Source organism: Pipistrellus kuhlii, unplaced genomic scaffold, assembly GCF_014108245.1.
Source record: "Pipistrellus kuhlii isolate mPipKuh1 unplaced genomic scaffold, mPipKuh1.p scaffold_m20_p_5, whole genome shotgun sequence".
Classification (NCBI taxonomy): Eukaryota; Metazoa; Chordata; class Mammalia; order Chiroptera; family Vespertilionidae; genus Pipistrellus; species Pipistrellus kuhlii.
The window spans coordinates 31,515,085-31,529,951 of NW_023425551.1; the positions used below are offsets into that span (position 1 = coordinate 31,515,085).

At 38.5% G+C, this 14,867-nt stretch overlaps 1 protein-coding gene across 1 annotated transcript in view; it reads right to left on the reverse strand.

Moving 5' to 3' along the window:
* The window catches only part of AFG1L (AFG1 like ATPase), a 127,214-nt gene that overhangs the window by 13,506 nt on the left and 98,841 nt on the right, over positions 1 to 14,867 (reverse strand). The window contains exons 9-10 of the mRNA XM_036413862.2: positions 14,678 to 14,748; positions 14,321 to 14,421 (exon numbers count right to left, since the gene is read on the reverse strand). Coding sequence (XP_036269755.1) covers positions 14,321 to 14,421; positions 14,678 to 14,748 — 172 coding nt within the window. The remainder of the gene's footprint in view (positions 1 to 14,320; positions 14,422 to 14,677; positions 14,749 to 14,867) is intronic.

Consider the following 14,867-nt stretch of genomic DNA (forward strand, 5'->3'; position numbering starts at 1 on the left):
TCCGGTCAGGGGCATGTACCTTGGTTACGGGCATATCCCCAGTGCGGGGTGTGCAGGAGGCAGCTGATCGATGACTCTCTCTCATCGATGTTTCTAACTCTCTATCTCCCTTCCTCTCTGTACAAAATCAATAAAAATATATTTAAAAATATATATATATTTTATTAAATAAGAAAATTTTATTTTAGCTGCACAACAACTAGTTCTTTGACAAGACTAATTTAGATATTAGCAATCTAGCCTACACTGAAAAAAAATGTTGGCAGGGAGAAAAATAGTCCATCCATTGCTAGAATTATTTCACTAACTCATGTACTAACACAATGCTGTAACAACCCCCTTCTTATTTCCACTGGAAAGGGGATTTTCTTAGCTAGTTCAAAACAAATGGACATTTAAACATTATGATTAGTGCCTCAGACATTAGGATCTCTGACTGTACAGACTACAGAAGGAAATAATGCGGCCACGCATTTGATATTTTTTAATATGATTTCAATAAGAATGTATGTGGTAATTATGAAGTAATTAGTAACAACATGATTCTACCAAAATCATTGAAACCAGTAACTAGCACTTGATCATTAACATAATCAAGCCATGCTGAGCATCCACTCGGTAGAGGGCAGTATTCACTACATCTCTGTGGGAGGAAAGACATGAATGTGTCTGGCTTTGAGATCTCTGGAGGAAATTTTAAAGATTACCCACAAGGTACCAGATGAAGTCCTATACCCTTGGCTACTGATCCTACATGTGCATTTGAAATGAAAGGTCAATCGATTTCCTTTTCCTTGGGAAATCAGAGCTAATAAGAGGCATGAAAAGTGACATTTGGGACACTACAAAGAGAGGCAAGACTTTAGAATAGCAAAGAACTTATTTTAAATTTCAGAATGAGGCCTTCTTAACATGTAAAAGTCTTACAAATGCAGAGATTTTGTAATTTTTGTTTTGCTTTTTCTTGTCAAAAGTCTTCAGGAACAAACAGAATCCTTTTAGATATTTGAAAAAGCTAATCAGACATGGAAAAGAAGTGGATATCAGAGAGTTATTCTTCTTCCTCTTCTGCTTCCCAGATCAATAAAATAATGCATGAAAATGCTAATTCATAATTCTAAAGATATTAAAAAGTTAATTAGAGCGAGGTTTAATGCCTCTCTCTGCCACTGGATAAACAAAGGGCCAAATCCTTCAAATTGAATAAAACCGATAGAATTCTTCTATTGGTTTCTTCTAATTCTTCAATAGGATTGCTACTCCATCTTCCCACCAAAAATGACCAAGAATTATATGCTGCCCAACTTCTTATTAAAAGATTCACCATTCATGAAGGGATTGAATATGAGTTTATCCAATTTCTAAAATCTTTAAACTATTTCTCTGGATCAAACCAATGAGAAAAGCTTACTTTGTAAAGCACTTTTTTTTTTTTTTTTTTTACCTCTCTAGTACGTGTTTCATTAGACTGTACTTTGTCATTATACTCCCAGCTTGGATATAGATCTGTTAAGTACAAAACATATGGGCAACAGGAATGGCGCTGACAAAACTGCCTGCTGGCATCTTTCAGGAAGTCCCTCTATGAAAAGCCCAAGGGAAATTTTCATTGTTTCTATTGTACCTTTGATTCAACTACACTAGGACCTCTGTTTCCTTCCACTGAGATTTTCCAACCCCACCCTCATCTCTTCTTCTTTTATGTCAGTTCATGTGATTTTGTTCATTCCTTTAGACTCCAAACTAACACATCTCTATAAATGACTGCCAGATCTGTAGCTATAAGTCCTACATTTCTAATCTTCATTCCTAGACAGTTGGAAGCTCCCTTTTCCAACCTCACACATATTTACCTTTTAAAAATATATGTATTTATTGTTCAGATTACAGTTGTTCCTCTTTCCCCCCCACACACACACACACCTCCCCTCCACCCAGTTCCTACCCCACCCCATAACCTTAAACGTGCCCCCCACACACACACACACACATATTTATCTTAAGGGTCCTGCCATTCCTCTGGTCATCCAAATTGGAAAGAGCATAAGTGTCTTGTCCTTGGCCCTGAAACTTGTCTACACCCAATCCTATAGATTTCTCTCTCATTCATTTTGTTCTTTATAATCTATCATTTTGAAGGGCAATTAGGAGCTGAAATCCAGCCTATGCTCTGTTTGCGAGGCAGTGCTCCCTGTGAGGGGCAGCATCCATCCAGAGTTCTAGACCAAGCATGTCAAACTCAAAGGCTCACATGGGCCAAATAAACAAGGTTTAAGTCTATGTGGGCCCCAAAAAACAAAAGCTTCAATTTTCATAGAAACATAGGTTTATGTTGATAGAGCCATGCTGAATATAAAGGGCTGAAATAAATGAGTAATCATTAACATAAAATAATAAATTTTAATAGAAATTAGTATTTTTTCTTGAACATTAACTTACCAGACACTGAATAACTGCATAAATTAATAAGTATAATGCAAATGAACCTATTTTTCTTGTTCTCCGAAAGCGAAATATTTCCTGTTGTGCACACCATACAAGTCAGTACAAGACTAATGATGTGGCAACCGGCTGCTAAAATATTCGCTGGTAGTATTAGTGGAGAGAAATGGTGTGCCTGCGTGTAAGGCACATAAGGGAAATGAATGCAACACAATTACAATAATCAGACATTAGCGAATGTTGTAGTTTGTTATTAATAATTATATATAACAGGATATTATAAAAATTAAGTTATAAAATTTGCATTAAGACATTTCTTACATACCGTTATATTGGCTAGGCTGCAAAAATATTAGTTGTGGGCTGCATGTGGCCCTTGGGCTGCGAGTTTGACATGTTTGACCTGGATGAAGGGGGACACTTTAATTTGCTCACTTAGCTCCAGGCCCATCTTGAGAAGTGGTTTCAAATAATGCACACAAAGGCTCTACATTTGACAGCAACAGTGCCAATCTTCACATATTGACCAAACTATCCAATACAGGTCTGTTTTAAAAATACTACTTTGTTTTATGCTGATGGAAGGTCTAATCCAAACACACCTGATATACAAACTCCTTACACTCACCTCAACCCATCTATCCTACCTGAGTGCACACCATTCTCCGGCATATAACCTAAATTCCAGCAGGACTCTTAGATTCTCTGCAAAGAGAAATCTGAATTTTCCAGGGTTTTTTTCTTTCTCAGCACTTTAAAGATGTTGTTGCACTGTTTTCAGGTCTCCGTTGCTTTTGATGAGAAGTTAGCCTCATTAATCATATTATTGTTACCCTGGCTGCTTTGACATTTTCTTTGTGCTTGGTTTTCAGCATTTTGACTATGATGTGCTAGGAGTGATTTTCTTTGTATCTAATAGGGGTTTGTTGAGTTTCTAAAATCTGTAAATTTAGATTGGGCCAGCAAACAAGTAGCTGTAAAATGTCTTATAGCCACTATCAATTGGTTGGCCTAGATTTTCTCAACACTTTACCAAGCATTTCATCACATAAGTCTTCTGTTTAGAGAACTATTCCCAATTATTATTTAGAATTGTGATACATTTCTTATTAAACCCAAGTGTGATAATTTACTTTAAAATTAAAAACAAATTCTAATTTTAAAAAGCTAATGACCACTTTAATGTTAAAAATTTAATTCATACTTTTTAATCATTGTCCGAGCAGGTAAATGACACATTCCCCCAAAACACTGAAACAAATATTAAATATTATTTGTCATACTTTCTTAGAGATTTGACCCTAAGGGGAATAGGAGTTTCTTAGAGAAACGACCCTAAAAAGAACAGGAAGAGTCTCCTTCTACTGTTAGATCCGATCCACAAAGTAACTTCCCTCCTACGACAGATACATACTGAAGATGCACAGTTCTTAGCACACTTGTTTTTCTCTCAAGATTCTCTGGGAATCCCATGGCAGGGACCACAGACCTTTTAAACCATTGCAGTTAGCAGCACAATATAAATATACTAGTGGCTTGGTGCACAAATTCATGCACAGGTGGGGTCCAGCTGGCCTGCCCCGATGGGGGCCGATTGGGGCTGGGCTGGGGAGGGGAGGGGACATGGGAGGTTGGCTGGCCAGCCCACCCCTGGTCAGGCCGGGTGGCCAGTGCAGTGGGCCTCATAGTGACCGGTCGTTCTGGTTGTTCCAATCATTCCAGCGTTCTGGTCGCTGGCTTTTTATATATATAGATTCACAGAAAGTGAAAGCAAGTTCTCTCCTTCTGAGAAGCCCTACGCAGCTGAGTCTGAGAAGGCCACCCCTGCAGCAACTAAGGTGCCGCTCTTGCCTGAGTTTGGGAACAGAAGCTAAGCATGACGCTCAGCCTCACAATGTGTCCCAGAACAGAGAATTTCCCATGTGAAGCGTAGGAAGGTGTTCTCTGAACCCAGTTTTTCTCCATCCCTTTTGATTCATCTTCTTCCTTTTCCTCATGGAAATCACTACATTTATTCTAAGTAACTATAGTTTTCAATTTTCTAATCTAGCCCCTCTTTTATGAACATTCCTCTAAGTCCTTTCTTCTCCCTTTAAAATAATAGGACACAAAACACATCAACAACTTCTAACCCAACACAAAGCTATTTTCTTGGAGGATACAAATCATCATCAGCAATTAGTAAAATCTGATCGTTCAGTCAAACCTCCAACCTTATAGAGAGTTCTATTTTTCTTTTATTTACAACATTTCAGAATAATTAAATAAATTCAGGTGAAAAATTACTATGATACTATACATCTTACAGTTTTAAGTCAAATTATTGTATAGGTCAATTATGAGATTTTATTCCAAAAACCTTTCTTATAATACTGAGGGCCTCTAAGAAACAATCTAGGTCAAGGTATGTATGTTGAAATTTTATTTATTTATTTAATTTTTTTTCCTTAATCCTCACTCAAGGACATGTCCATTGATTTTAGAGAGAGGGAAAGGGGAGAGGGAAAGGGAGAGAGAAACATTGATGTGAGAGAGAAATATCAATTGGTTGTCTCTACACACCCTGACTAGGAATGGAACCCAAAACCTTTCAGTGCTCCAACCAACTGAGCCACACTGGCCAGGACCGTATGTTGAAATTTTACATCTAACTGCATGTATCCTATGTTCTATCTCCCGCATTCAATGACATCCTCCAAAACGGCATTATGAAACAATTGGAGGACCACAGTTTGTAAAAGGATTAGGATTTAAGGTGCCTTTCAAGATTGAGACTATGCCTTTTTACCTGAGGGGCTGAGTAGGAATATAGGCAGGAAAAGCCAGAGGACAAAAAGACTTAGGGTTCATTCCCCCACCTCCTTTTGTTGTTGTTGTTGTTGTTGTTGTTGTTGTTGTTTAAAGTATTACATATGTCTCCTTTTCCCCCATGGACCCCTCCCCAGCAACTCCCACCCCCAGCACATGCCCTACCCACCCCACCCCCAGTGTCTGTGTCCGTGTCCATTGGTAATGCTTACATGCATGTATACAAGTCCTTTGGTTGATCTCTTTACCACCACCACCCTCCCCCCTCCGCCCCACTCCCAACTTTCCCTGCCTTCCCTCTGAGGTTTGACGGTCTGTTCAATGCTTCTCTGTCTCTGGATCTATTTTTGTACATAAGTTTATGTTTCTCATTATCTTTAGGGCTCATTTTTGACACTGGATTCACATTCCTCCCTGCAAGAATCTGATCCATTCTCTACTAAACTCTGTTCAACCTCACTTCTGCTCTACCTGTCCCCTATGCGTTAGCCAGGCTGGCTGCCTGCCTTAGCTCTGGTGATTAATGCCCTTATTCCCTGATGCTAATCACCACTGCTGGCACCCGAACACCAGCAGACTTGACTCTTGGCCAAATAGCAGAGATAAAAGCTAATTCATCCTTTAGTATTTATTGAGAATGTACCAAGCACAGGCATAAACCACAAGCAGTTTCCAACAAGTGGTTTCATTTGGAACACATGAAATGAAATAAAGCATAAAATAGATAGAGAAAGGAAGAGAAATACCTCTTAACTCCCCAAGAGATACTGTTCATTACAGTTTAAGTTTAAAAATATATAAACTAATATGATATAATCAAGATTAATAAACAGATAAAGGCCAAATCATGCATCTGATGTATTTCTTTTCTTTGAATACTAAGAACCAAAAGAGAAAGCTAATGAACAAGTTGAGAGTGAACAATGTATACACCCATGCATATGCATCAATGATACATTTTTCTGCTCACACTTTTTACAAACACACCTGGCCACCTGTCATTATTTTTATGACACAAATAACAAACTACTCCTGCAAAAACAGTTACTTGTGAACACAGTTATCAATTGAGAAAACAATTTTCTGCAGGTGTAAAAATTACATTTCTCAAGAAGGAAATTTTAGGTTTAGTCAGTTTACTCATTAAGCCTTTAGAATTCTGTTTTTGCTTGCTTTCTCTGAATAGGAGCCTTTCATTTTGATTCACAGAAGTTAACCCTAAAGTAAGTGATTCTCAAACTTTTTGGTTCAGGATTCCTTTACACTCTTATTGAGGAGCCCAAAGAGCTTTCTGTTTATATGGGTTATCTAATATTGTATTTATTGTATTAAAAATTAAAACTAAAATTAAAAAATATATTTATTAATTTATTTAAAATAAGAATGATATAACTATTACATGCAATCCATCAAATTAACATAAGTAACATTTTAATGAAAAAATTATATTTTACAAAATGAAAATAATTTAGTAAGAAGAATAGCATAGCATTGTTCTACTTTTTTTTTTTTTTCAAGTCACATGAAAATCTGGCTCAATAGAAGAGAGCAGGATTCTCATATAACGCTTCTACATTCAATTTATTGTGGTATGTTGTTTTGGTTGGAATATATAAGAAAATCTGACCTCACACAGGTACACAGTTGGGAAAGAAAAAGCATTTTAATAGCTTTATCAGATAATTGTGGATATTCTTCTTTGATGCTACATGAAAACTCAATAAGAACTTCCTTCCAAAGAGCACACTCTGGAAAGAAGGAGAAAAGAGTAACTTCATGGTAGACAAATAAGACAAACTCAACCTCAGACAAGCATGATCAAGGTTAAACATCAACAGTGGTAATATTGATAGCATGTGCCCTTGATCTGAAGTTTAAAAAAGAGCACTTGACCTCTATGTTCTGCCTCACAAAGCCCATAATTTCAGTATAATCATGAGAAAAACATAAGACAAATCCCAATTAAAGGACATTCTACAAAATAACTGACTAGTGCTCTTCAAAACTGTCAAGTTCACCATAAACAAGGGAATTTGACAAACTGTCACAGCCAAAAGGAACCTAAGGAGACATAACAACTAAAAGCAATGTGGTATCCTGGAGCAGAAAAAGGACATTAGGTAAAAACTAAGGAAATGTGAATGGTATAAAGACTAGTTAATGTCCTACCTCATTTGGCTCAGTGGATAGAGCGTCGGTCTGCAGACCAAAGGGTCCCAGGTTTGATTCCAGTCAAGAGCTCTATCCCCAGCAGGGGGTGTGCAAAAGGTAGCCAATCAATGATTCTCTCTCATCATTGATGTTTTTCTCTTTCTCTCTCTCTCTCCTCTCCTGTCTGAAATCAATAAAAATATATATTTAAAAAAAGACTAATTAATGATAACACATCAATATTGGTTCATTAATTGTAACAAATGTACCATAATTATGTTAAATGTCAATAATAGGAAACTGAATTTGGGAGAATATGGAAATTCTCTATTTTCTCAAATTTTCTGTAAAACTAAAACTGTTCTAAAAATAGTCTATTTAAAAATTGTTTAAAACCTGACAAGAGTTTTTAAAATGTTAATTGCAATGTACAATCTGAAATAATACCAGTGTATTTTAAAAATTCTGTTATATTAAAATCCATGAGCCCTTCTTGCACTTTAAATGGATCTTTTGTCATGCATGATTCTGTAAAAGTATGCAATGGTTGTTAGAAAATATTGGTACAGTGAGATCTTCCAAATGTTGACATGTTCAATTACACAATGTCAAAATTTTACATTTGTTAATATCACCATCAATCTCATCAGGAAAAAAACGCATAAAAATGGGAAGCTGTCAAGTTCATGGTGGTGGCAACAAGTCTTCCAAAATTCTAATTTTCATTTGTTTGCTCAAATGTTATCGCTGGCAGCAACTACTCCTAGTTATTTTTCTTAAAGTGACAGTCTTCATTCATTTTTAAGAAAATGTCTGTCAAACATTGTGAGTAACTATCTGCCAAGCCCAAATAGACGTAGTTTGTCCCTCATTTTTTTCAGGTAAAAATGGCATTCCATGAAAAAAGTGGCTAGTTCAGCTAGTGACTCAAAAATTACTTGGTGTTTTTCCTCAGGATAACAGCTGTACTTGGTATACATAAGTGCTTCATGTGTCCTTCCTGCATCATAGAGAACATTAAAAGGTCATGTTCTTAAGAGGTGCTATTTTAAAAAGTTAATTTTATTGCTTCTTCAATGACATTCTTAAATGAGACTGAATTTTATTTTTTTAATAATTACATGGGCAACGAAGAATACAATATAGTTGAGTGCCACTGCCTTGATTCAGCTAAGGCTCCAGCAATTTTACCCACCACTGCGTTTGTACTATGATTGCAACATCACCAAGTGAAAAAGCAAATAGTGTCCTAGCATTATTATAGGGAGCTTTGACCACAAGGACTCCTAAGAACCATCTTTGGAGAACTGCTGACTTAAGAGACCATATTTCTGACGTCTCCGCCGGTTAAGTCGAGGTGAGGAACAGACTCCTGAAAGTCCATGTCATATCCTCACAGATGAACCTGCTTCATTTTCCTTTTACCACTGCTCTGATAGGGAGGGAGTGACAGGAACAGAGACCACCAAAGATACCTGCCTTTACCCTCCCACAGTTCTCTAAAGAGGGCTCCCAACCTTTTTCATATCATAGCAGGGGGAGAAAAGGATATTTTTATTAAGAAGAAAGAAATGAGGCTGCCTAAGGCTTGAGGTCCCTAGCTTGGAGGTATAGGCCCATATAGCCTTCAGGAGGTCGTAGTGGTCATAGCTGTGCCACTCCCAGTGGGTATGCCAAGGCACATGTGTTGGGCAGTTCTGTGCTAAGGCTCTCAGTTCACCTGAGGGTGTCAGACTGGAGAAGCTCTATTCCACCCCCAGCTTCATGCTGCATAAGAGGTTCAATGCTTATTCAAATGTGTGAATTCACAGAGTATGTGATTGTATTTCATGGTAGAATTGGAATTATATTAATGTAATTTGATGAAACTTGTCCAGAACATTTTCAAATACAGTAGGAATTAAGAGCTCAGAATTTTATTCCTGGACTACCAAGAAGTTCAGAGCCCTAGTTCTTCCACTTACTAGCTGTGTGATCTTCGGAAAGTAACTTAAGAGCTCAGTGCCTCAATTTCTCCACCTATGAAATGGGGACAATAGTGCCTGCCTACCTATTTTAAGTATATAAAGTGAATTAACATATAAAAAATACTTAGAAGGATGCCTGATAGATGGCAATGTTCGCTCTTGTTATTGGGCAGGTGCTATAGGGTCTCCGAATTGGGACTGCTTCTCTGAGCATGGCAGTGTTAAAATGCAGGTTTGCAAAGAAAGAGAATCCCTGAGCCACCAATAGAATCCATGTTAACCTGTAGGATTCCAGATCTGAAGTAATATACTGGAGCAGGGAGGGAGAGAGATGGGAGAAGAGCGGCTGTCCCACGCCTTTCTAGTCTATTTATGGTATACATCCAGAGTTTAGAGTCAGTACTTTTTTTTTTTTTTTTTTTTTTTTTTTTTTTTTTTTTTTTTTTTACCATCAAGACACAAACAATTAAGTCTCTACACACACACACACACACACACACACACACACACACAATTATTCCCTGGGAGGCGGCCATGGGGAAAATGTAATTGTTATACGCCCTAGCTGGTTTGGTTCAGTGGATAGAGCATCAGCCTACACACTGCAAGGTCCTGGGTTTGATTCCCAGTTAAGGGCACATGCCCTAGTTGCAAGATCAATCCCGTGTGTGTGTGTGTGTGTGTGTGTGTGTGTGTGTGTGTGTGTGCAGGAGGCAGCCAATCAATGATTCTTTCTCATCACTGATGTTTTTATATCTCTCTCCCTCTCCCTTTCTTTCTGAAATCAATAAAAAATATATTTTAAAATAATAATAATTGTTGCAGATTATCAGCCCACCCATTTCTCACCAAAGGTTTTTTTCATGATGGTGTCAGGAGTTGTGGCTGGGTGCACCTGAGACTTCAAGAGCCTTCCATAGAGCTAGGTGATCCAAGCTGGCACTGTCCCAGACACACCAGATGACAACTTCTTTACTTTGGGTTGGATATTTGTTTTTTTTCACTGAATGGTTTTTGGCAACTGTTTAGTATGGCTCATAAGACCATTATAACTAATTAAGAGTTCAGGTTACAACTGAAGCTGAATGATTTCAAGAGTCCTCTTCATGTAAGTATTCAATCTCTGAATTGCCACAGTTATAAGGTTGCAAAGAAACAAAAGATTATCATAGCAAGAAAATAGTCACAATTGAACTGACCACATAGAAAGTAGCCCGTCTTCAAACACCTCTCACAGCTTAGTACCAGTACCTGACCCCACCCTTCACAGGGGTATCTTTTGTCAGTCAGTCAATGCTTGTCTGATGTAGTAATCATCACAATTACAATGCATAGAAAGAGCAAACCTATCCATGCAAAGTCACTGATCAACTTAATCAAGGGAAAAAAAAGTCAATAAAACTTTAAAAGAAAATAATTGAAATATTCACAAATTAAAAGGTTTAAAAAAAATTGATGAAATCCTGAAATATTTTTGTAAACATTATTTCCTATGTAACTGAACAACCAAATCATAAACTTTGTCAAGAAAGTTATGCCAAAAACAGTCATCTGTTCATTGTTATTCTAGGAATTTAGTTCATAGTGCTATTATAAATCATATTTTTGTCAAATAAGATAAAATTATTTATTTTAATGTTATTTTCACTTTTTAAGGTAAAGTCCCAATTAATAATCTTCTCTGCTACCTCCAGACCATAGACTGAAGATTTTGGTCCTGGCTAGCGGCCTTTTCTTGGTACTAAGTCTCCTAAAGTCATCAGCACCTTAAAAATATAGATAATGCCCAGCCCTGTGGCTCAGTGGTTGAGCTTCGATCCATGAACCAGGAGGTCCCAGTTTGATTCTGGGTCAGGGCACATGCCCGGTTATGGGCTCAATCCCCAGTAGGGTGTGCTCAAGAGGCAGCCAATAATTTTTTCTCATCACTGATGTTTTTATCCCTCATTCTCCCTTCCTCTCTCTGAAATCAATAAAAACACTTAAAAATAGATAGAGAGATGATAGATAGATAGATAGATAGATAGATAGATAGATAGATAGATAGATATTTTTATCTCTTCAGTATCTGTTCCAAGAGACAATCTGGCCTCACTACCTAGGACACAACAGGTCTGTCCTTCCCCTCTCCTTACTAGGTCCCTTTTGTGAAGGAGCAGCAGCTTTGTCTTTGGGACACAAGATTTTTCTCAAGTTTATTTCTCTGGCAAAGTAGGTAAAATTTAATGGAAGCCTAAATAAAAATTTCTTTGGAGATATCAGATTACAAGGACCCAGAAAAGAGTGACCCAGTAGAAGTGTGAAGGGTCCATATTTACTAACAGAGACAGGCATTATCACCCTGTCAGATGATGCTACTTGATTCAAAACCTTATTGGTTTTGAAGTGCTTTATTTCTACAATGAAAGTTGTAGATTGGGTTTATCTCACTGGTTTGAAAATGGCAAATGTAGCCCCACTGGCATGGTTCAGTGGTTGAGCAACAGCCTATGAACCAGGAGGTCATGGTTCGATTCCTGGTCAGGTCACATGCCCACATTGTGAGCTCAATCCACAGTGCAGGCATGCAGGAGGCAGCCATCAGAGATTCTCATCATTGATGTTTCTCTCTCTCTCCCTTTCTCTCTCTCTCTCTCTCTCTCTCTCTCTCTCTCTCTCTCTCTCTCTCTCTCTCTCTCTCTCTCTCTCTCTCTCCTCTCTCTCTCCCTCCCTCCCTCCCTCCCTCCCTCCCTCCCTCTCTGAAATCAATAAAAATATGCATTTTTAAAAATAAATAAAAATGTCAAATGTACACTAGTTAGAAGTAATTAAGTCACTAGCTTTTAAGAAAAGTACTCATGAAATAGATGGCAGGTATAAATGGACTTTTTCTTCCTCTACTGAAAAACAATTGTTTTTTAGTTACCTAAAAGTCAAGATAAATCAGAGACCAGCTGGAATAATAATTTATAAAAGATAATTGAGGTATTATTCTTAAAGGAAGGTATGATTTAGATTTATTTTTCTCAAGATTTACAGCAAATAAATATATTGAATATCCATTGAGCATTGAGAATTAGAGCTTTTAAAAGACAGAACTCATTTTTATAATGAATCTGCAATCAAAAGTCTTTCTCATTTATATGAATGTGTGTATACATACATTTGCTCTGTTAAATATATTATTATGTAACATACTAGAGGCCCAGTGCACAAAATTTGTGCATGGAAGCGGAGGGTCCCTCAGCCCAGCCTGCACCCTTTCCAATCTGGGACATCCCTCTCACAATCCAGGACTGCTGGCTCCCAACTGCTTGCCTGCCTGCCTTCCTGATTGTCCCTAACCACTTCTGCCTGCCAGCCTGATCACCCCCTAACCACTCCGCTGCCAGCCTGTTTGCCCCCAACTTCCCTCCTCTACCAGCCTGGTCACCCCTAACTGCCCTCCCCTGCAGGGTTGATCGCCTTCAACTGCCCTCCCTTGCAGGCCTGGTGCCTCCAAACTGCCCTCCCCTGCTAGCCATCTTGTGGTGGCCATCTTGTGGCCACATGGGGGCAGGATCTTTGACCACATGTGGACAGTCATATTATGTGTTGGAATAATGATCAATCTACATATTACTCTTTTATTAGATAGGATAGAGGCCTGGTGCATAGGTGGGGGCTAGCTGGTTTGCCCTGAAGGGTGTCCCAGATCAGGGTGGGGATTCCCTTGGGATACGGGGCGGCTTGACCGAGGTGCCTGTGGTGGTTTGCAGGCCAGCCAAGCCCCCTGGAGACCTAAGCGGAGGCCCTGGCATCTGAAATTTATTTACCTTCTACAATTGAACATTTGTAGCCTGGAGCAGAGCCAAGCCTCCTGCTCACTCCTTGGCCAGCCGGCAGCCATTTCTTTTGGGGTTTGTGTATCTTCTATAATTTAAACTTTGTAGCCTTAAGCGGAGGCCTGGGCTGGCCAGGGTGTGTGGAAAGCTTTGCTTCTTCCATTGCTGGGAAAACCCAAGCCTCCCGCTCTTTCCAGCTCCGTGGCTGCCACCATTTCTGTTTGGATTTGTTTACCTTCTATAATTGAAACTTTGTACCCTTGAATGGAGGCTTAGGCCAGCAAGGGCAGGCGGGAAGCTTGGCTTCCTCCGTTGCCTGGGAAATCCAATCCTCCCTCCTGCTCTCTGTGGCCGTAGCCATCTTGGTTTGGTTTATTTGCATACTCGCTCTGATTGGCTGGTGGGCATGGCTTGTGTGTAGCGGAGTGGTGGTTAATTTGATATTGCTCTTTTATTAGGTAAGGTATGTAATGGTTATAAATACTCACTTTCTTTGACCCTGGTACAAATGGGCCAGATATTATGGCAATAACAGATGGGTAACAGAATGAGGAATAGAAAATCTTTTGTAATACATCCTTGGATCATGGTAATATTAATTTGTCTTCCTTTCCACACATACTAACCTCACCTCAATTTAAAAATAATATGTCCGGCTGGTGGTTGAGTGTCAAATTATGAACCAGGAGGTCACGGTTCAATTCTCAGTCAGGGCACATGCCCGGGTTTTGGGCTCAATCCTCAGTAGGAGGTGTGCAGAAGGCAGCCAATCAATGATTCTCTCTCATTATTGATCTTTCCCTCACCCTTCCTCTATGAAGTCAATAAAAACATCATCATAATAATAATACTCTCTTATGTTTCACTTTTATAAAATATTCCTAAGACTGATTTTAGTTATGCTTCCAGCAACAGTTGACAGTTCTCTCTGTATTTCTAATTTTTGTTTTAGAGTCCAAGTGCAAATTTTGTGCCAATATCTATAAAAAGCACATGTCATATACAGATAAGTATTTCCTTTAATGAGACTTTTAAATCCATTCTGACTCTGTGGATAGTATTTTAAAGTCTGAAACAGACAGAGAGGAAAATCTGAAGTATTTTAACATGTGAAAAGGCCAATGAGTCTGGACGTGTCTAGATACTTACTCTTTCACACAGCTCTTCAAATGTGCAGTCGGCAATGGTTCCACAGGCTTTATTCAGGCACAGCTCTCTGCCTTGCACTTTTAGAATCCTTGGTCTAGTTACTATGGGAACATGAACAAAGACTCAATCTTGTCTGGATAATTACTATAAAATTCATCTCTTACAGATAGGAAATGCATAGCTTGATGAATAATAGCACATGATTCAACACATAAATTAGACAAAATGCTGATACAATGACTGCCACTTGAGCGTGGCATCAACCCATATACAGCAATGGAACTTATTAATTGGTCAGTGGAGATTGGGCATTGTGTTCTAAATGTATTCTCTTTCAAGAGAAATTAACTTACGTACAATCATTTTGTTTCTGAGCCAGCTCATCAAACAACTTATCCATGACAGCCTCCACATCAGCTTCACTTGTGCTACAGTGAAAAGAATAATAGAATATGAAATTAATAACACTTGATGCCAACATCAAACAGCTGCCTGAGCCTGCTTAGCTTTTTGCCCATAAAAGAAGAGAACAGGATGTTATGTTCTA